The 24,085-nt window shown below is 40.4% G+C and overlaps 2 protein-coding genes across 2 annotated transcripts in view; both read right to left on the bottom strand.

The window, feature by feature from the left end:
• The window catches only part of stxbp1a (syntaxin binding protein 1a), a 682,465-nt gene that overhangs the window by 311,247 nt on the left and 347,133 nt on the right, over nucleotides 1–24,085 (bottom strand). The window lies entirely within an intron of this gene.
• Nucleotides 1–24,085, bottom strand: part of arrdc1b (arrestin domain containing 1b) — a 47,189-nt gene that overhangs the window by 7,588 nt on the left and 15,516 nt on the right. The window contains exons 2-3 of the mRNA XM_010796081.1: nucleotides 16,590–16,700; nucleotides 10,673–10,723 (exon numbers count right to left, since the gene is read on the bottom strand). Of these exons, the coding sequence (XP_010794383.1) occupies nucleotides 10,673–10,723; nucleotides 16,590–16,700 (162 nt within the window). The remainder of the gene's footprint in view (nucleotides 1–10,672; nucleotides 10,724–16,589; nucleotides 16,701–24,085) is intronic.

The raw sequence follows: 24,085 nt of genomic DNA, 5'->3' as shown, positions 1-24,085 counted from the left end.
GCAAGACAATAAATGGCAAAGATATGTAGAAAATAAACGTCTTTAAGATACGTTCATAAGAAATGTAACGTGGGAGAAAATATGTTTCTAGAAGATATGTAGAAAATAAACGTATTTAAGATAAGTTCATAACAAACGTAACGTGGGAGAAAATATGTTTCTAGAAGATATGTAGAAAAATAAACGTATTTGAGATACGTTCATAACGAACGTAACGTGGGAGAAAATAAGTTTCTAGCTAAACGTAATTGAGAATGCAGTTTAGTTCTGTGGGAACGTAATTTTTAGGAGACAGGGTTGGTAAAGTTTTATAATCAGATCTTACATTTTTCTAATGTTATTAAGAGACACATTCTCTCCCCAGACAGATAAACACATCCTGCCTCACAAGGAAAAAACATTAGCGGTGTATTGTTTTCTAAGAGCATTAACCCTAAATTAAGAAAAATAACAAACACTGAGAACATATAAAGTCTTGCTTTCTTTTTTTAAAGTATTTCCGGACTCCCACAATAGCACTATTTCAAGGTAGCCTGACGGTAAACAAACTATTACTGCATCATTATAGTGCTTTTAAGTCTTTCTACTGCTGTTAAAACAAGGTCTCTGAACCCAATTACAGCAGACACATAAATAAAACCACTTTTACTAACGTTGAGTGCATTCCTTACAGAGAAAGCACTACATGTACTGAAACTTCAAGGATAACACAAAGAAGCCATGACTAATCACAACACTTTGACCTTAAAGAAAGAGCAGTTTACATGTTGACATTTAAATCATGCATGTCCCCAGTACAGAACAGGTGGAAAAGGCATGATGAACTCATTCCTATTCATGTCTGGAAACTATAATACCATAATAGATCAGTATGACACACAGAACTGTGGTTAAACGATCCGGACCCTTTGAAACAGAAAGGCACTTAATTAAGTGAAAATACTGATATATCCAAAGCTTTGGGAATCCTTAATGTCTTCAAACCACTTGAGCCAAAACAATTATATTTCATTGGCATAGATGCAAAACCGAAACTAAAGAGCCTGGAGACAGAACGTGTTTCCTATGTTTGCTTGATAAATGACCTAATCGATAAAACTATTGTTGTAGATAAATTATCTGTCAAATACATAATTGATTAATAGTCTAAGCACTACAATTCTAACATGTTGCACTTCCCTATTAAAGGGGACATCTGTTTCATAGGTATCTGTAAATTGTCCAGGAACAGACGATATCTCACAGGGAGCTACACTGAATGTCCATGTGATTAGGCAAACAGGCTGTCATATTAGTAATAAAACTAAAGAGGATTTATTGTCCTTTGAAAATACAGAGCTATAATCATAAGAAGACACCCCGTAGCCTGCAAGCAAACAAGATATTTGTACACATAGATCCTCTCCATATTTAAACTTTTCTAAAATAACGTCATGTCATCAGTCCTGAGAGCCAAACCTCACTTTCTATAGGTGAAGACTTCTGAGCCCACACCACCAGAGCAGCCCCAGCGCTGAGTCTTGGCTCTATAAATGTTATATTCAGTGCAACCTGATGCAAAGGCACATCTTTATTCAAAGCTTTCTGCATGACAAGGAGGCCAGATGGCAATTCCTCACATCAGAGCCTGCAGCATTAAAGCCAATAGTAAAGGGCCGATGCTGAGGGGTACATGGGCAGAACACTGTGTGCCGTCAGCTGACACTCCGGCCAATAAAATAACTTTTTTAAAGACTTGTATATACAGTATGTTGAGAAAAACGCACCAGCCCTGACTTAAATACCACAATTTACAAGTAGGACGATATGCCCCGTTCAAGGTACACTGGCAAATTGGCATACTGTAACTTTGCATCACAAGGAAAAATCGCAGGACTATTAAACCAAGAGAAAGGTGAGCTTTCTTTAATGGTATCCACTCGGAATCACAGCACTGCTGCTGCTACCACTGCCAGAGATGTGAGTGCAATCACATATCTTCAATAAGTAAAAAAAACCGCTGTATTTCTTAAGGATGCATGACAACTTGTCCCTGCTTCTTGTTCTTAAATCTTACATAGGACGAATAAAAGGCTTCTACACTGGAAACAATAGGAACTGGAATGGGATGTGCACGGCCCAGGACAGAAAGACACCGCAGCAGGTGATGAAAACTAGCCTGAACATCTTTGCTAACATCTCCTGAGCATGAGTGTTATAGGTTAGAAGAGGTGCCTGCACAGTGACAATATAAAAGAAAATACCCACCAATTAGACCCCAGGGCAGCTTCTGACCTCCGCCTGGGAGACTTCAGTACTCATCCTCTACAAAATATAATCGGACTATAATCGCAAATATGGTATACAATGAAAAAACACTCTCCATGTTTGCTTAAAATACAAATACACGACATCACAGATTAAATTAGAATAATTCTTTAAGAGGTTCCACCCACAGAGAGAGAGTTAAATCATGCACAATCTGCCAAAATGGCCAGGTCAGAAAATGAGAGCATAGTTAAAACCCAGACAAGAAGATTATTTTTTGTCCAACCTATAAACTTTACATTAAGTCAGAAGTCAGGTTTTATGGTCATACTGGGATTTTATTGACACCTGGCGATGTTATCACGTAGTGAGGCAGAGGATGTCTCTGTCCACTCGTGAGGATCTGTGTAAACACGGGGATGCTTTGTCAATACTGTTCATCACTGCAGCACACACACACACACAGACACACACACACACACACACACACACACACACACACACACACACACACACACACACACACACACACACACACACACACACACACAGGAGATACTAAAAAAACACCAATGTAAAAACCTAGCAGTTTCATCTAGCAAGTCATTATTGAGATTGATTTATTAGCAAACTGCTGAAGACCACTCTTGCGTGTATGGTGCGCAGGTGTGTGAAATAACACCAAGTTTGACACAAAAACACCTATCCTTGTCATTTAAATAATAAGGGGGGAAATAATGGATCAATAAGACATGCTTGAACCTTCTGTTACAGCAATGTAGGATTAAATGAGTTTCCATTGTGATGGACTGTGCAGCAGAAACGCAGCCAACAGGGTACAAAGGCAATTCATCAAACCAGGACTGTGAAACGCCGTCCAGACGGAGAGAGTGTTCCACTGAAGTCCCCCTCTCCACACACTCCTCCAGCTGCAGCAACAGTCTCTTTCTCTCATCTCTTCCATGCTGATTCTTACCCGTACTGCTGGCTGTACTCGGCAGGATACTGCAGCACAGCAGGCTCCCTCACCGGACTCTCCATCGCCCCCGCCCCGTCCCTCAGGTATGGGTTGCCCGGTAAGTCTCCGTTTACCTCCGAGGGGGTTTCTGGGGGCATGCCGGTGAGCTCCACCGCCTGAGGCTCGGGCTCTGTGACCCCCTCCTCCATCAGGCTCTCAGATGCAGCGGCACACTGTGTCCACAAACCCCCGGCTGCCTCCTCACTTTGGGATCGTCCCAGAGCAGCGGCATCGGTTCCCACAAACCCTGTTGTTAATATTTGAGCAGTGAGAGCAGCAGGTACGATCCTCTCCAGCTCCACTCCTTGGCTCCCACCCTCCCTTCCTCCCTCCAGCTCTGTGACTGCCCCCTTTTGCTCTCTCACTCACTCCTCTCCAGTGCAAACATTCCTATGGGGAGGCAGAATGGAGCTCATTAGTGAGTCCCAATGACAGACTCAGCCCTGCCTGCGGCTCTGCTCACAAAACACACAGGAAGAGGCTAGAAGAGACACTCTGAGAGAGAAAAGGAGAGACATGCAAACAAATACGAAATGACAGAAAAATAATGGAGGGAGAAAGAGGCAAGAATGACAGATAGGATGCGGCTGACACACATGTATTCCTGTGGATTGTGCTCACAGTGCGCTGCGCAACAGCATGCGCCACCGTGTGGAGCAGGAGCGCGAGTTGGAGGCGGCAACGGGAGAGTGGAAATGGAAGTGGAGATGGGGTGGCTGGCTGGCTGAGCCCATTTACAGGTCGAGTACATCACATCGATCCCAACCACACGCGCGCGCACATGCGCACACACACACAAACTTCCTGTGAGCTGCTCGCCATCAGTGTGACAGAAACTAAATGAATGCAACAGTTCGCCTCATTAGTGCATTTCTTTATTCCAATTAAAATACATTCTGCTCAGATCCTATGTGGTTTTATACATTTCCAATCTTGATTATTGGTCTGAAAACGTAAATTAGGGACAATTCAATGATTTATCTCCAAGCAGGGCAGCGTTCCATATCCAATTACAGAACTTTATCAAACACGGATCACTCGATGTTTCAAAAAGTTAAAGTAAAATATTAATGAGACTTGTTTTAAACCATATTCCTCGCACATACGCCTTCACTGCTGCAGATATTAACATGGTGTTCCTCTGAGCGGTCACCCGCAGGTCATGATCCTAACAACAGGTGTGCGCCTGCGGGGAGCACTCGTGTGATTAAATGCGGACAGAAAAATACACAAATAAGATTTAATAATGACCTGCAGTTATTAATTACCCTTAATTAGGCTGATTTATGATGTCATTTTCCAACTCACCTTTGTGGGTTCCAGTTTAGAGGGTCTGGGCTCCTCGGTCAGCCTCGGGGATCCATCGGAGTTGATCTTGTGTTTTTTAATAATAAATGATACCGTTATTTTGGGAAGGCACTGCAGTCATTTTCTCGAACCATAAAAATGCTCACACAGGTTGGTTTGTGTTCTTTTCTTCAAAGTTTCCAAACTGGAGTCTGAGGAGACGGAGCAAACATTGACTTTCAATGTAACCTTCTCCTTTGGTAGATCGTCAATACACGTGAGGTTACAGAAGTCTTTGAAGTCCTCATCTTCATATTGAAGGTCAAACAAGGAGCATAGCTGAAAACTTTTTTTCAACACAAGTTTCAGGCCATGAACTGAATCTGGAACCGAGTCCAATCGGAGCTTCCTTATGTCCTGTGGTGAAATGATCACGCGCAACAGCATCTTCCTTTGATTGAGAAACTCTCAGGACTTCTCTGGAGATGGAGAAGAAACACCCTGAGAAAAGACAAAATGAACAAAAAAGCCAATTAACATTAATTCATTAGTTTTTGCGTTGGATGAGAGGAATACACCATTTAAAGTAAACTAACAGTTAAACCATACCTTAGTGAAGCAAGAAAACTACTGGTGTCACCATCAGTTTGCCTGCTCTTGTGTATGGATACAGGGGTTGATATCCATTTAGTTCATGTGATTCCACAATCTCCAGTTCATAAGACTGTTTTTCTTTCAGCTCATAACTCCGTAGGTGCTCTATGTACCATGCTTGATATGGTTTTATGATGATAGATACTTTGCTGGACACAACCACAATTTTAACTAGCTTCCCAAAGTTAGGCAGGCCACTGGTGTGCCCACGGACGGACAGAATCATACCCTCTGAATACTTGGTGCCATAGAGGCAGGCATGGGTTGCAAGAGACACAAGAGTTATGTTTCCATATTTCAGCTCTCTACCGCCTGCTTCATCAGGTGCTCAAGTGTATTAGGTGAAACAACAGCAATGTGTGTCCAACTTCCAAATCAAGGTCTGAAAAGACTTGGCAAGTCTAGATGGTAAGCTAAAGAAGCTGGTGTGTTTTCTGTCGCTAGGAGAGAGGAAGTGATGAGCAACTGAAGCTTCTGAGAGAGAATGCATTACCACCCTCTTCAAAAATAATAAGCTGTGACGTTGCTTAAATCTACGTAATAAGTACCAGAATGATGACTCAGTCGCAAATCTATGGGCTTTGCGAGAATGGGATAAGGCACTTCTTTCGATAGTGAGAGAATCTATTAGAAATCTCTCTCAAAGGCACACTGGCCTAATTCAAGCATTCACAATAAGAAAGTCTGGGTGCATCTGTAAGGTGACGAGAGTACATAATGTGCATTATCTCAAATTCATGAAATTAGACCAGTGGAATGTGCAATCACAGAGATTGGATTGAGGTTAGTGGTTATGAACGTACAGTAGATGACTCAACTGTTGCATACAGTGTAATGTTTCCTGGATATTGGACGATACCAAGACTTAATAGACTCCTTGGCTATGCTTGAAAAAGGTCTTGGAGAGGAGGGTGGAAGAGGGTCGACTGAATGGGATGGATTGAGATACACGTGCTACTTGTAAGATCTGGAAGTACCGATTTCGAATCAGCATGTGAGCCTGTCAGAAGAAGAATAATATCTACTGAATCGTGACTGATGTTGAGTATAGCCAGACTGACTCTCTCACAAATGACGAATGACGCCCTTGGCATCTAGTACTACTTCAAAAAGTCCTGGCATAAAATTCCTTGGTTCTTCAGGGTGAAGCCTGGGACTGTATAGAAATGAGAAAGTCCACCGAGAACAGCCAGCCATCGTCTATGAGGCTACTCATTCAGAACTTGAAGACTACTGCTGTCTGTACATAGTTACCACTAGGTCGGATTGTAAGCGTACACTGAGCGCAGATAGAAAGCGCCCTCACCTCCATGCTATCCTGAAGTCAATTCAATTATTGTCTACGACGGACTAGCTAAACAAAGCCAGACGCTGGGGCAGAGCTTGCATTGCAGTTCCAATTCATTAATAAACACTTGGTGGGTACAGCTTAAGCGATTACTGGGCGCAGCCAAGGTGTCAGCAGAACACGCAGCACGCACAGCACGCATCGCACAGTACGCACGCAAGAACGAACATACAACGCTCTTGCCGCACGCACGAATACTGCAAGGTCTACACACAGTGGACCACAGAACACACACACACACTAGTTACACAACATCGATGCTACTACACACACACAGCAACATAGATTGGACTCGTAACAGATGACCTATACCGGTATTCGGTGACATTTGAGATGACCCAATCACACTGCACCCAGACCTTGTGTTTTTTTCCTTGTGATGTTCCTATATGCGGTTGCAAACCAACCTCAAAGTCATCTATATATCAGTCCCTAGGCCAAATGCGAGGATCTTCTGAATGAGAGGCAAAAATGTTCTCCCTTTGCAATAATAGAAAGCCGTGCTCTGTAATGTTTTATGTACCTGAGTGGTGTCAACAGTTGCCCTGTGTTCGTCTCCAAACTTATCTAACACATCGTTACGAATTGGATAACAGCTCTGTCAAGAACAATTTCAGCAAAATTGGACATATAAACCAAATTTAAGTCTGGAAGAATGCCAGTCTAAAACAATCCAATCGGCTCAATCAGCTTTAAAAGTTGATTCTTGTAAAAAGGTTTCTCTTTGTATCCAGGAGCCAAAGGTCGCGGCTTTGAGCAGGAAACTTATGGGGTTTTGCTTTTTTAACCATCGTCAGCTTATGACAGTGTGACTGNGCTCGATTATGGCAAAAATCCTAATCTCGATTATTTGGGTCAATAATTGTAACAGGAAATAAATGAAAACATTTTTATTTGGTCTTAAATTGTAGTTCAACATTTATTTCCTGTTACAATTATTGACCCAAATAATCGAGATTAGGATTTTTGCCATAATCGAGCAGCCCTACTGGAGACACACGCTGAGCTCCTCTGGGCTGCTGAAAGTGGCCGAGGATGTGCAGCTCACCTTGTTCCTATGAGCTCAGACAAACACCTTCCTCTGACTCTTTGAGCTGCTGTTCTACTTCAAGCTGATAACATTATTCACTAACCCTTAGGTTTCCTAATGAGCTTGTGTGTCTAGGAACCTAATGAGGACTCAGCAGATGAAAAGCAACCAGGTACCTGCAGTTAAACTGGGCTATATTTTTTAAAAGTGAAAGTTATTCATGATCCCCAGAAGATGGATTCTAATGACCTTGGTGATTCCAACATTTGTGTTTAAACTTTGTGGTTTTCTGGACACATTTTGACCAATGTTAGAGACCGTTGGCCATCAGTCGGACGTCAATTAAGCCTCTTGGGGAAACAACTGCTATTTAAAGATCTTGTCGTAGCCAATGGAGATGCAGATAATGATCCAGGCCAAGATTGGAAGTGTGTTCCAAGATGGTATTTGGGCCAATGCGCTAGCCTTTTTGCTCTACACACTGAGTGTTTGCATGCAACCAAAGTCAGTTCAAAACTATTAGTCCCAATACAAATGAAAGAATGAATGCTTCCACCAAAGAAAAACAAATGTGTCCCGCTGCCTACAGATCTGTACTGGAGAATAACTCTTGGATGGATTACCCTCACATTTGGTACAGACATTTTAAAGTACCTGTTTAACATCAAGTTGTTAGCATTTAGCTGTGCCTGAATACAGCCTCAGCTTTAGCATGGATGAAGACTCTTAGTAATTGATATTACATCAACACTATCAACTATATTTCAGTATCAGTTATACAAGTTGAAACACGATTATATAAGAACAAAAAAACTTATTTTTAGTCATTATCTAAATTTAGCCCAGTTTGAGCTCTAACCTGTAAATCACCAAACAACAATTATTTGTCAAAGTAACCTTTTTTTTTATTAAAGTGCTTAAGTTTTAAAAATGGACCATCACTAAAAAAACAAATCTGGATTTAGATTGTGACCTCAGAGGCGTACAGATCAAGTAGAGAAGGTCTTATCTGCATTTGTTTGTAAGAAGGAATCCTATCTGGGGTATTTTTTACATGCTTTGTTTGGACATGCTTTCTAAATGTGGGTTTAACGGCCAACACCTTCCTGTTTTGAAATGTTTCACAGTTGACAGTGTAATTTCAGAAAGATAGAGGGGTATTAGATTATCAAGCTGCTATGGAACTTTAACATCAGCTGCTTACGGGTTATTCGGTTTATTTGTAGGAAAACAAGTATTCTTACGTGCTCCCCTACAAAGGATAAAAGTGTTTCCATTTTCCATCTCCTTTGTTTTCCTCTCTTCTCCTCCTCTACTTGTATATCATGTCCCTCTGGAATGAGGCCATCCACCATCTCATCCCACCCTATTTATCCCTCCCTGTGTCCTTGTACGACGCTTATCTCCGGCCCACGCCTTCCTCCTGTCTTTGCATGTCTTTGTTCCCACAGTGAGAAATGATCAGGCCAGAACACCACCTGATGCCTCGACTCCAGATAAATGAGCTTGGCTTATAGGAGGAAATTCTGTGAGTCCCTCCCTGTCCAGTCCTGTTAAAAACAAAAAACCATCCCTAAAGGCTCCTCCTCCTTTCTAGTTGTGGGTTTGTGAACCCCACCATGTCCTTAAAACCCTATTTACTGACCCTCTTTCTGACCCTTAATTAGTTTAGCTTCTTTAATAGATTTGTTCTCCAAGTAACATTAATCTACCCGATTTACCTGCAAATATGAATCAGTTGAAAAATAAATATATTCATTTTTTTAATAATAAATTGTATTATATGACCTCAGTTGTTATTTAACAACATGAAACTGACAATTTGATGTTGCTACATACACGTCTTGACCTTGAGATAATGAAACTGCTTTGCTGCAACATTTTAGTGTAAATGCATTATCAGCAGACTTTCAGAAGACAGTTTTTTAGTTATGCCTTTGTTTTGTTTTTTATAGAAATCAAAATCAACATCATTCTCTATGATTGTTTGTATCTTCTGTGTTATGATTCTGAGGTGTTTTCCTTTCTTCGTGAACATCTTTTTAAAGTCAGGTTGACTAAATCTACCTTAGTAATCTATATTTCCATTATGAGTTTAAGTGGTCCTACTAGGCTTTTCGGGTTCTGCTGGCCAGCCCTCCAACACATCGTACATGATAGGCTAAGCAGTCGACCAATCACGACAGAGCCAGCCAGCTAACCAATCAGAGCAGACTGGACTCTGGTTTCAGACAGAGGGCGAACAGAGGGGTTGCAGCACAGGCAGCATAAGAAAAATAAAGACCTTTTTGAACATTAAAGCACGGAAACATGTCACAGTAACAAAATACAAATATGAACCTGAGAATGAGCAGAATATGTCCTGTTTTAATTGCCTCAAGTATTTTTTAAAGTTAGCATGTCTGTCAGATTCACCAGCAGGGGGCAGTAGGAGACAATTGACTCTCAGATGAACCACTTATCTCTACGTGATAGTTAACCCTGTGCTGATGCTTTCTAGTGTGAGGGCCTGAGAGGAGGGGAGGGCGAAGCATGGGGGCATGAACACCAATTAAACAGTGACTGCACAACAGGAGGGGGAACTAAAAATAACACCGCCCCCAGTGCTTCAGCCCACGCCTGAGAGAGTGCAAGATACCAGACAGACACTGACACTGCGCTGTGTGCTCCCTCACAGGTGTCACGAATCTGATCTTTGTCTTATTTGCACGATTGTGGAGGTATAACAGTTCCATCTTGAGGAGTAATCTACGTGTTTGTTAAAAAGGAGGCATGTCGGGTAAAGATGAATTATCACGCTGGTATGTTCCTTCTAAATCTGAAACATTCCAAACATTAACTTTGTTATGATCCTTCAAACACACCATCGCTATCACAAATCTGCTTTGTGTGGGAGACAAAGGATTTAGAGCCGAGCACTTTGTTAGTACACATGTTATCAGACGTTATCACACCTGTGTGCTCCTTTCTCTGACGTCTGGATCTCTGAAAGCAGGTTTATGAGAAAACTATTACGGAAAGTGAAGGCGTCGCCATGACATGAAGGAATGAGATACAAATGGGTCATTGGGTTTTATCCCACACTCACCTGGAAGGACAAACTGGAAGGGGAAACTGTGCTCGCCTGCCACCAGGGTTCCTGTAAGAAAAACAACGTTTATTAGCTACACAGGACAAACAAATGCAAATGGCATTCAAGGGTGCAAGTATACTGATCATTCTCAGGGTTTGTGTGTGTGTGTGTGATGAGGTTTATTTCCATTCCTATATCCCTCAGTAAACATCAGCTGTCCTGTGGGGACCTACTTCCCAGAGGGATGGAGTTTCTCACACAAACAGGCTTTGTTTACCTGAGCCGTAAGGTCTTTTGTACTGAACAAAACTAGCGACTGAAACTTGCCAGTGTCAGAGGAAGTGATAAGCTGTAGGCAAACACATGTAGCCGGCAAAGTTGGAGCGTTTCTCAGCAAAGTGAATCAATGATTTACAAGCAGTGGGGCCAGCAGGTATCGACCCAAGACTGAGTGCATTCTTCTGCTCTACGGGGAGGGTCACTGTACCAAGAATACCCGTGTAGATTCAAGGACGTGTACATAGATGAAAGCCTGGTTTTATTAAACATTTTTCTTATTGACATCATATCCAAGAAGAGGACTAAACCAATAACCCTGTCAACCCCCCCCTTTGGCACTTAAGTCGAGGCGTATTGGTCCTTAAACTGGTCACAAACAAAACAGTTCTTAAAAAACACAAAAAAGTTGCTGTGCAAAAACTTGAAAACTATCTCTATATCAAGTAATAAAACAAAAACAATCCTATGTTGGCTTTGGATATACCGGTAAATATATATTATTATATATTAGCATCAGTTCTTTGTAGGTTATTTTCAGATTTTAGATTAGTTAACAAGGAAAAGAAAGCTTGCAAACTATGTACTACTGATGTTATGTGTTTTCATTCTGACGATCTCAACACAAAGTGCTCTGAAGTATGAAAAGGTGTTTTGCTGTGAAACAAACTCTGTTAAAAGCATTCTCTCTGAATTTGTACTGCATTAACATCCATCCATACTGTAAGGAAGATTGCTAGTCCTTGTTGAGAGGAGCGCAAGGCACCAATGAGGAACACCTTGAGAGAGTGGGGTTATTAATTCTCTAGATGAGCTGACAGCCTAATTAAAGTCTCCCAGACAGCAACATGTCTCACCTCATTAGGGACGGGCACCACTTTTTCCATTAGTCTCAGTTTCCTGAGGGGAAGCGCTTAGACCGTGTGTTCATTTGCATCATGTTTACTGCTAGAAGAAGCAGTCATGCTCTAAAAAAGCACCATGCAGGTGTGCAGCCATTTTATATATTCAACTGTAGAGAGACTAGCTGACATGGGTACGGGCAGAGAATCAAGATGAAGGAAAATGATTAAAGAGGGTAATTACATATTATATTATATTATATAGAGCAAGCTGTCAGAGATTCAGATCCACTCTGAAATGTGGATTTAAAAATGAAACACCTTTCCACTAGATTCATGTAAATCAGGTCACTACTTGTTTAGATATCCTGCTGACAGACAGAACTGGAAACATATACCCGCCCTGGAGGAGGTACAGATACAGCACTCAAACTAGGGCTGCTCAATTAATCGCCATTACGATTATGGCTAGCAACGATTACGAAAACAACGTAATCAAAATAAAACGATCTTTTTTATTTTTTATTATTGACCCAGTGGAGTGAGTGGAATATGTTTTACCAAAATGTTGGCTATATATTAAGGAGTTTTCAGGTTGTGACAGTGCACTGCAACATGTGTGTTGATCTTGTTTATTGGTATTTATTATTTTGATATTATTTATTTAAATGTAGACATGAATGTATAATTTATTTTATTTTATTTTTTATTGGTTTTTCAGTTGATTACCCTGGACGTATAATTCAACAGTTAAAAAGTTCAAATTATTATTTGTATTTGTTTTAAAGTACAATAAATGGATGTTTTCAAAGTCAATGAATAATCGCATTTAATAATCGCAATTACAATTATTGATCCAAATAATCGAGATTATGATTTTTGCCATAATCGAGCAGCCCTAACTCAAACATACTGTCATATTTTAGTTTCTTACAGCCTTCAACAAACAATCTTCCCTACAAGCCCTACACTTTCCCAGGTAAAATGTCAACAGCTGAAAAGGGAGAAACATTAGGAGCCTTAGCTTAAGCAAGATGTACGTATGTACAAAAAATAGACAATGCTCTAGCAAATGGTAAATGGAATGTATTTATATAGCACTTTATCCAGTGTTTACAACCCCTCAAAGCACTTTACATTCTGCAAGTCATCATTCACACCACTTCATACAGAGTCATGTGCCAATTGCTGAAGTTAGCAAACATTCACACACTTTCACACACCGGGATCAATGTTGGATTAAGTATCTTGCCCATGGATATGTCGACATGTTGACTGCAAGGGCTGCAACCTTCACAAAAGAGATATGTTATATATAAGAAGTTGCTGTTGGTATTTATTTTGTTTAGTTTAGTTTATATGTTTCATATATATATTAGTAACATATTTGTTCTAAAAGGATACTGAACTTGTGGTATATATGATGGTATATATTTTTATAATTATATATCTTTTTCTTTTTACAAAAAAAAACAGAAATGCTGTCTCTGCAGATATGTGTAAGGCATCATCAATAGATAATACCAAACACAGGAAATGCAACAGGGTGTCGCTCATGTGTTATTTAAATATATATGTCAGTTTCTACAGTTTAACCACAGCCCAGCTGCGGCAGTGGGAGGGGGATTCTCATTTCCTGAAGGTCATTAACTGCCAACAGTGACAGGGCGGAGAGCGGTCGCTGACATCACTCCTCTAACCGCCAAGCATCTGTGGCATTCCACATTATCATTCAGCCACAGTGAGCGTGGCTGGCTTCGTGTAAGAGCGTGTGTGTGTGTGTGTGTGTGTGTGTGTGCGTGTGCGTGTGCGTGTGCGTGTGCGTGTTTGTGTATGTGTGTGTGTGTGTGTGTGTGTGTGTGTGTGGTCTACTGTCACCCTTGCTGTCTCGCTCTCCCTGTGCCGCTTCGCCGTTGGGGGCAGAGCAGCCCATTTTCGGAAGAGAATGGGATATGGAAAAAATGGCAGAGATAAAGGGTAGCACAGAGGGAGGGTGTGTAATGAATTATTTATGTCCTCCTCTTTTTGGAGCATGGTGTGCCGGTGTTTTACAGTGTACTCTGTGTGCTCAGATAGGGAAATACTTCTTCTCTCGCTTCAATTGTACTTAAAAATGTGGTATATGGTGGTATTTATATAGTTTAACTTATTTATTTGTGTCATATGTATTACTAAAACGTGTTCGCTTCAAGGACCCAGAGAATGTGGTTTATATGGTGGGATTTATTTAGTTGAATTTCTTTTGTATTCCTTTTTTATTATTAAAAAGGTTTTGCTTCAAGGATAATCAAGATGTGTTTTATGGACTTATATATTTAATCATCATACTTAAAATGTGGTATATATTTAGTAGATTTTTTTTTATCTCTCAGGTTTTGCACTCCACTAAGTCTTATAGACTGGTGCTTATTAGTTACTTCATATTTTCATGCCACCATTTTTATGAGAATGCCAAACATATCTCAGTTTTCAATCAAAAGATCCTTTTCAGATAAGATATACTGTATATATTGATTGAGCTGTTTACTATATTGATTAATAATGACCTTTTTGAACCCTATATATTAAAAACTTCCCTGCAGATAATGCAGATGCAGATTTTTCTAAAGAGTTACACAATAACTACTAACAAGTAAATATATATATATATATAAAATTAACATATAGAGTGGTGTATTCCACATATGGAAGCTCACAGTCCTGAGAGTTAAACATGAACTGCCTAGTCTTGATGTTTTAACCAACATGGATTACATGCTCCGATGAGTGCCGTTAGGTCCCACAGTGAGATTTGCATTTACAACACATTTCATGCATGCATGGCACATTTCACCTTCTGGCTGTGTATCGGCAACAAGAACAAAAGATGGAAGATCACGCTCGCAACAACAGGCCCTGTAAGCCCTCGCTTCCGCCGGTCAGCAGGGCATCACTGAGGCCGGGCCTGACTACCCAGAGACGGGGGGGGAAATAAAACCTGTCATCTGTGGAGCGTGTTCAACCTTCTGATCAGGCACAGCCGGACACTGGGGCCCTGGCTGTGATCGAATAAAATAAAATAATAAAAGTTCTGATGTATTTTTTTGAACAGCTTTTTCCTTTATCACAGTACAAAGTGTCATGGTGTTAAAGAGGCCCAATTATGCTTTGGGGGGATTTTCCCTTTCCTACAAACATTTCCAACACTTCCTAGGCGGTTGACCAATCACAACAGAGCCGGCCAGCTACCCAATCAGAGGAGACTGGGCTCTGGTTTCAGACAGGTGAAAAGAGGGGCTGCAGTACAGGCAGTGTGAGAAAATGAGCAGAATAGGGCCCCTCTAAAGGTTGCGGCTGCAAGGACTTGTGGGACAGCATTATCTTGTTTCCTTTCGTAAAGGATGGTCCAGTAAATATTCTAAAAGAGATACCTATCTTCTACTATCTAGAGAATTGGAACAGCTCTTATCATGGCTGCCTCTTAGGTACTTCTGAGTCATTTCACTCTGATAGGAACCTTCCAAAGCTGAAAAGACGACTCCACTGCAATCCAAGTCTGACCTCAGAGAGTCCGGCTGCAGCATGACTGCCGGAGAGTGCTGCTGTGACTGATTGAGGCTTTAACTCCTCACTACATGGCTGCAAAAACCTGCTGCTGCCTTTTTGAGATTAAGCCTGTTGCAGCAGATTTCCCAGCTGAGGCGATTCAGTCACGTCACACAGTGTTGTTAAGACAGGAAGCTTCATAAATGTCATTTCTCTCAGAGGAGACGCATCAAAGAGTTTAAAGGATGTAAGCTGAGGACTTGCAGTCACATGCAAATAAAGGTGATGTGCTGTTAAAGGACCAGTGATTTTCTTCATGTTTAGACCAGTTTCATTGACTTCTAGGCAGTCATTTCATGGATTATCTTCTACATATCAAGTTGAACCCACAACCTTTCAGTGGGTTTGAAAGACATGTTATCTTTTAAAAACAACACACCAGAAAAACTGAAATTATCATAATTTTCTCATTTCTTAAGGTTTTTGTATGAACCATGTGTGACAAATGCTTCAGCTGTAAGGCTTTAAAAAGTGACGATCCATTCAAAATCCCTTTATTCTGAATGTCTCATTGAAAATGCAGCCAGAAATAACCCTTTGGCACTGACCAGAGCGTGTAAAAAGGAAATGAAATGATGCGCTCCTCAGCCAAACTGGGAAGCCATGAGTGCCTCAGAGGAGACCAGAAGTCACTTGACAAAGATTCTGTGAAATTTCGACTGAACTGCACGAGTAGAAAGAAGAGGAAAAAAGAGGTTGTAACTAAAGAACTTACATTTTTTAATGTTTTTCTATGTATAGCAAAATAAACACCATTCAATGTCAACAACACTTATGTAAGATTCCCGTTTTTGTAAAATAATGAGTTTTTTTGTTTGAGCATTAATGGCATCATAAAGATTTTTTTTTTATAATTATACATTTGATATGGAGATGCCTTTCACGACACCCAAGGACACAATTAATGAAAAACTATAATAGGTTGAAAACAGCAAAACATGTTTTAATGATCTCCACTTATGCTATGACTGTGCTCTTTTCATAGATGTGCGTACGGGACTTGTTTATTGCATGTAAAAAGAAGGTAGTGGGTATAATGTGGCAAGAGCAAAAAAAAACTTAACTTTTTGGTGTTCAAACCATATAAAAGTGAAAGAAGATCAAGAGTTCAAACAATTCTATTAATTGGGAATGTTTATTATATTGTTTTCTGAGATAATTAGGATTGAATGTGAAGCTTGTGCATTAACCTGTGTGTTTAGATAAAAAAATAAACAAACAGTTGTCACCTTTGTCAGCAATAGACAGCGTGCTGTTGAAGTACTGCTCCTCCAGAGCCCACGAGGCTTCGTTCATTTTGTTGGAGATCCCACATGATCCCTGACAGTAGACCTTGATGGCTGCGGAGAGAGGAGAGGAAATTAGTCATTCCACCGTCTGGCCCTTTACATGTTCACTGGGATTCTTTCACCAACATGTTCTGATTGGTCTGACAAACAAAAATACTTTATACGAAAAAACCTTTTGTTCATTTGTCAAACTGTCTCCTGAGGTGATGAGTTGAATTTGGTATTTCTGAGTGTTTTTCTGAGCATGTTACTGAAAACAGTTCACAGTCATTTTCCTTCGCTATCCTGGGAACACTTATCATTTCATTTGGTAAGAGAAACAGTGGTTCTCTGGTGTCAGTTTGGGCACAGCAAGCACAATATACAGCGATTAGCATGAGAATGTCTCACAGGGACCCCTCACTTAATCATGGTGGGGCTCTGGAGCTCTTCATGTGCATTCTGCTGCAGTGGTTAATAATCACAATAGGCTGTGAATGGGGCTTCTGACAGCAGATGGAGGAGAGGAGGAGGAGCTACTTTATCTCAGAGATGTTGTGAAATTCAGGAAGTTACTGCTTTGGATTATAACACTGGTTGTTAGTCACCTGTAACGTCCTGCTACACCTGAGATTTACTGCGGGTGATGATGGTGCTCAGGTGGTGCAACAGGTTAGACAAAGCTGAGGTCATATCAAGATAACTGTTGATACAGAATCAGAGACGTAGACAGGTTCATAATGTAGTCCCAGGAAGTCATCAAGGAGATAAACTGAGTGGCTTCCAAGTAAAACGAAAAAAAGATTCAGCTAATTTAATATTATAAGACAATTTATGCGGTCAAATTTAAGTCAAATAAAAGAAGGTCAGTAGAAGCAGGGGGGCAGAAAATAGCCCTCCTGTGAGTTATCAAATGTCATCTTTTTGGTTCAAAAACCTCCAATATTATGGTTAAATACCTACTAACTTTATGAAAGATGAGTTTCAAAACATACAAACATAACAATAATTTCAAGCAGGTACGAGATAATGAAACAATACCAGGAAATGACCATATTTGAATGTTAAATTAAAGTAGGTGACAACAAGCTTTCTTTGTTTATTTCTATGATTTGTACATATGTTTGTTGTTCATAATGTAGCAACAAAGAAACACATGGAGAAATAGGGAGTACCCTCATTACGATCAAACAGATAGCATCAGTCTTTTGTTACACAATGACTTTTAAAATGTCACACAGGTGCTGAATATGTTCCATGACGAACATCAGCAATCTACTGATAAGAAAAATAACTGACATGAGCAGCCGGTACACACCCCTTCTCTTTCTCTCGATATCAAACCAACCCTGTCTCTCTTGTCTGTCTGTCGATCTGTCTGCGAGGAAAGGAAATCGCTCTGATAGTGCTCGCACACACACACGTACACAACATTGCCATTCCTAAAGCAATGCTGCTAGAAGGCTTCAAATCTGTTATTGCAGCCATGATATTAAGCTACAACATTACATTGATGCAAAAATCAAGTAAATCCATTACTTTGTTTGCTCATTTATGAAAGAACAAAATCAACAAAAGGGTACAAATTCTGGCATGATCAAAATAATCTACAAACACAGGCTCTGTAAATGTATCACACCTCAGACTGACCAATCACAGGCCCATGCAGTATCCTGTGCTGGCATCACACACTCTCTCTCTCTCTCTCTCTCTCAAAGTGGCAGATGGCTGGGCTCTACACAGCGGCACGACGGTTGGCACAGTTTAAGGGAAGAGGTAAAACCGAAAAAATTGTCCAGCTCTAAAAAATACACACAAAACCGAATGGTGCCCTTCAGCCATGCAGACTAACGTCCATTCATTTGGTCATTAACTACACACTGCAATCTGCCTCTCCAGCCATCTGCCTCATTCTTGATTGAGAGTGATATCTTTATACTCCACATGTACTCCACATTATAGCAGCTCTCTGGAGTTATCACACTTCACAGAAGTAAGAGTGGAAGTGTGAAATAAACATAAATATGTATATGTAAAGCCATTACTGCTGCAAGATATTGTTTACAGCTGTCTGATGTGGAAAAAAGCTCAGCCCATTAAAAGGTCAGCACTGGGGTAATCCGTTAATATCCCCGGTGGCGGCGGCGGCAGCAGCAGGGAGAGGGGCTGCAGCAGCACCGCTGAATAGTGAATAGTTGTGTCAGAAGAGATGGGATGCTTTGGCAGAGACTAGCTGTCAGTGGATGAATAATGGGTCGGCCTCTCCATGAAAAACAAGGAGCCAGGAGGACCAGGATTAGTGATGATGTGTTTGATGAGACGCAAAATAAGACATTAAGAGGATATGTTGTGACGTTTCATCACGAATACCGGCTGTTTGTTGGGAAAGCAATGTGCAAGCCCTTCCTTATGTTGCCTCACACATAACACAATGACCACGATCATTTCCACAGTCACATTAAAAGTCTAATAGGGGCATCCATATCTTAAACATAAACTTAAACATGAGTCTTTGGCCTGGTTCTACCTCATAGGATTCCTTTTTTTCTCTCCCTGCAAGAAAGACTCTCCCTTTCCCAATTAAGGACATTTAACTTTTGACATAGTTTAAAGTATAGTTATATGTTTATTCAGTGCACCTCCATCCACTACAGCATGTACTACAGATTGTTAAAAGGACAGAACATATGATTTACAAAACAAAATGCCATGTATTGTTAACCAGTTAGGTAACTTAACACCCCACTTTGTTCCTTCTTTTGTGGGCTTTCAGGCAAATAGGAGGAATGTAGGTGATTAGCATCAACACATGCTGGTGTAGCTAAACTAGGACAATCCACACATTTCCAAAGGCCTTTCATTCTTTCTAAAATCATGTTAACTTATATAGGCTTTGTTGAATTTGCATAAAAACATGGTGATGGGAAAAGTGCATACTAACAAGTTTCAACAGCATTTGTGTTCAAATTGAAGAGATTATCCTAGCTGCTCTGTCACCTATAGATGGCAGGAGTATACTGAACTGCACAACAAGAACAAAACCCTAAAATACAATATGAAGGTATAAGAGTATGCGTACGTTATGGGAGCATTTGGTAAAGAACGATTTTTGGACCGACTAAGGAGGACAATTTGGTTGATAATGAGCTCCCAAACTATCGGTATAATCATTTCTGAGGTAAGGAATAGTCCATAAAGTTCCAATCCATGCTAAATTGGTTATCTACAATGCTAATTTGTAAGTATTCCTTCACAAACTTCAGACGTTTAAAGACTAAAAACGGCAGTGCAGACTCAATTGACAGGATGTGGTTTGGTTTGGTGAAGCTGGCAGTTTCCAACTCGTCCACACACCAGTAGCTCTGGGTCACACCTTGTACAGCAAAGGAGTCTCTGTCAGAAGCCAGCTCTTTGCAGAATAAAGCAGTGCCTCAGGGACACAGATACTCAGTAGTAAGAGGGAGGCCGGCAGCGGAGCATACTGACTCAGCAGCTGCCTGCATTTGTTGCAAACACGCTGGAGTCTGTCCAGGTCCTCTTCGCGGTTCAGTGAGTGTCTGTAGGCGGAGAGATGATCCTCGTGCTTCCACTCATTAGATTTGACCAACTAGACAGTGTGGGCAGGCAGATCCAGGAGAGAATTCGTAGTTTCTCCAGCTCAGGCAGTTTTAACATGACTGCTATGTTGTACGAAGCAGTTCTGTGATGCCTATTAGAAAAGGGTGATGGTGGGTCATGGAGGATGTGGGTGGAAGTCATAGGTGTGGTATTGAAGAGAATGGTTGAGTCTAGAAAGTGAGATTATATGTTTTGTGCCATTATGCATCTGTGCCTGGTTGATAAAGTCGAACAAAAGATGTCTGATGATGAGAAACAGACAGTATAACTGATGCTAATATCATATTTGTCTTTGTTATATGGTACAAAGAAGGAGCTTCTGGCCTGATGAAAGAATAAGAGAAGATCCAAATCCGACCAGACATTCATGCTAGCTTTTCAGTCAGCACCGAAAAAATATTTAGTATTAATAACCAGCCTTACATATACCACGAACTATTACCAGGTGCAGAAAGGAGTTGTTTTGCCCATTTGTCAGCGTATTAGGAAAGACCTAACGGCCCTGTTAGAAACTGAAACTTGGTAGAAAGGTGTTCAATTTTGTGTTCAGGCATACACCGGTAAAATGACTTGGTCATCGCCCTCATCGTTGTTTTGTTCCTGCCACAGCACCAAGGACCAACCTAAGCACATATCTATTCTTGGTGCAATCGGTAACACAAGTTTTTTTACGCCGTGGTACATTTTCTTCACCACAGATCCCGAACACTCATTATTTTCCCCCTAATGGAAATAGCCTAGTAGGAGTTTGCACTCTCCAAATGCCCTGTTGTCAGTTTCAACAGTGCAAGTTAGCTTAACTGTAGCAAGTACTGTTGCCATGATAAATCACTGTTTTATTATCTACGGTGGTTAAAAGTTTGTATAGCTGTCTTTTGTAAATTACTCTACATTCATATAATAATATATTGCAGTTTCTTCTTGGGGAAGTTTTTGTTTTCACAAGTTCCTTTATTACCACTCCCTGTGCAGGAGCTTTGTCCTTCAGGGCATTCATTCCTGAAAATATGTGCCAGTTATACAGAGTCGTTAGATAAACATAGACAAGCATTGTTTTACGACAGCGTTTCTTTACAGAAAACAATGTTCGAACACTGATGAGCAGCAGTGCTAAACATTGAGTCAAATGTGTCTGTGAGATAAAACCATTAAGTCGGAGCTTGCTGCTTGTTGCATCAGTGCATGAGTCAGCTAGGCATACCGGGAAGCTGGGCTGATAATGTCGGTTCCTTATTTACACTGATTAAACCAAGTCTAGTTTCTGCTGACGGCTGGAAGCACAAAGGAGCCTCAGTTTGTTTAAGGTCTGAACTTTAGCAGAAACAAAGCAGAATGAGGAGACTCTCCGACCCTCACCACAAAACACACCAGAGAGGAACTGCGTCTTTACAACCGCTACAGCTTCATCCTGAAGTGGGTCAGGAGTGTGAACGGGATTGATCAGCATTCCTCACATGCACTAAAAGTCTGCTTTGACGTCACATATACATTCCAGCATAATGAGAGAGGGACATTCCCAAAGCTGGGTCTGTGTGATAAGACTGGACTGCTTTAAATGAAGCGTATGGAGGAATGTGGAGGACCACGAAAGGGGATGCAGCAGTCCAGTTCAGTTTTGTGGAATAGTTCTTGAAAAACGTTTATTAATTAGACCAATAGGTTTGTTATAGCTGTGGGTAAGTCCTGGTATTGTAGCGATGTTCTATCCATACCATTGATATAGTCTTTGTTTTTTGTGTATCGTCATTGCCTGGTGTTAAAGGATGCATTACATCAAAGTGATGCAATTTCCGGAATTTACCAGATTTAGCTTTTCTCTTATTTGCATTTGCCCACTTAGTCAATAAGTAAACATTACTATAAGTTATTTATACAAAAATCTCAATGTATACAATTTTTTTGCATAAGCCGATTTTCCGATATCTGAATATCGAGGTATTTGATTATTCCCTTTATATTGCCCACACCTAACTGAGGGGTCTACATTTGAAACCTGGGATGCTCTTAAACACGCATTACGTCTAATTACATACATTACATTTACACTTTCACACTGACGCCAGAGTATTGTCAGTTCTGAAGGAAAAACAATCCTCAGTTAGTTTGCAATATTCATGAAGAGAATCCTACAGAATGATTCTGCACAAAGATCAATTTCAATTGAGTTTTGTCGTTTCTCTGTATGAGTCATTATGCAAGCAAGGTCAGAGCTGTTTTTCTGGAGGAGTTTGAGATCATTGTTATTCTTGCATGATAAACAAAAGCTGTGAAGGACACAGAAAGTACCATAAATCACGTGATTATTTTTAAAACCTTTTACGGACATATTTCAATTATCCTCCTCACACACTGGTCACAGCCTTCCTTCTGAACCCCACGAGAGCCGAGTAATCCGATGCTACAGTACACTTACTACCTTCATTCAATCTTTAAGCGCTGCAAACAATGAGTCCTTCTCACTTTTCCAACATCTCCTTTCTAATGTCAAAACACGGCCACCTGATCTTATGATCTATTACTCCTGAGTGTAAGGGAATCCCCTTCAGCTGAACAGAGGCCGGGTTGTTCGTTCAGACATGTCCTGCGATACCTCACTGTAAGCCCACTGACACGCAGAAACTCTGCATTGAGTGAAAGGAAGATCAAATGAATGCACGGCTTGATGCCCTCTATTAGAGGAGGGGCAGGTAGGGCTGTGCAATTAATCGTATTTTAATCGCAATTACGATTTTGGCCTGCCACAATTACGAAAACAACTTAATCGAAAAAAACGATTATTTAGCTTTGCTAGGTTGTGACAGTGCACTACAACATATTTGATCTAATTATTTTAGTCTAATTTATTTGTATTTATCATATTTATATATGCTTAGTAGCTTGTTGAAGTGCGCTCGAAAATATGTGTTGATCTTGTTTATTGGTATTTATTATTTAATTAAACGTAAATATAAATGTATCATTTATTTTTGTATTGGTTTTTCAGTTGGATTATACGTTCAGGGTAATCAACAGTTAAAAATATACTGTTCAAATAATTATTTGTATTTGTTTTAAAGTTCAATAAATGGATGTTTTCAAAGCCAATGAATAATCAATGTATTTAATAATCGTGATATCAATTATTGACCAAAATAATCGTGATTATGATTTTTGCCATAATCGAGCAGCCCTAGCCTCAGGAACGAAGACGCCGCAGGAATACATCTCAGAGACAGCCTCTTAATGTTCAATTAGTGCATTTGTGCATAAGGATTTAAAAACAATAAAGTGCAAATCATGTCTTCAGACCACAGTTTAAGGTATGACACATTAATGACCGTCTTTTGAGTATACACTGTACCTGAATTTGACTGTCCCAACTGTTGGGAAAGTTACTGAGTTTCTGAAAAAGGTTGCTGAAAGGTTCCAGCAGTCAAACAGGACCATATGTCTGTAATATATTAGTCAACTCAGCAAACCATAATCCTTATTGTATACTGTTAGAAATTAAAATCAATGTTTTAATGGGGAAATGTAGTTTAAACATGCCGTCAGTTTTAATGCTCTTTTATACTGAAAAACCAGAAATTCTTGTGCACAAGCAGTTAAACTTTTATTCTGAAAATCCTTCATCTACGGTTAGCATTTAGCATGTGACAACATCCGGAAACCAAACGAGCCGAGAAGTATTTTTTAGAGTATTGATTACAGNTGAAGCCAGTCCCCAACTCCGGGGACTTCGGGTGGCAGTATACACCGTGAAGTTGTTTGCGGCCCGTCAGTAAACCCAAAGCAGAAGAAGAAGAAGTGACATCAGCGGCTCATTTGAGTAATCTTCTCTCAGGGAACTTATTCCGGTG

The sequence above is a fragment of the Notothenia coriiceps genome, unplaced genomic scaffold (genome assembly GCF_000735185.1).
Source record: "Notothenia coriiceps isolate Sejong01 unplaced genomic scaffold, NC01 NC01_scaffold00037250, whole genome shotgun sequence".
In the NCBI taxonomy this organism is placed as follows: Eukaryota; Metazoa; Chordata; class Actinopteri; order Perciformes; family Nototheniidae; genus Notothenia; species Notothenia coriiceps.
This window is presented reverse-complemented; position numbering and strand designations above follow the sequence as displayed.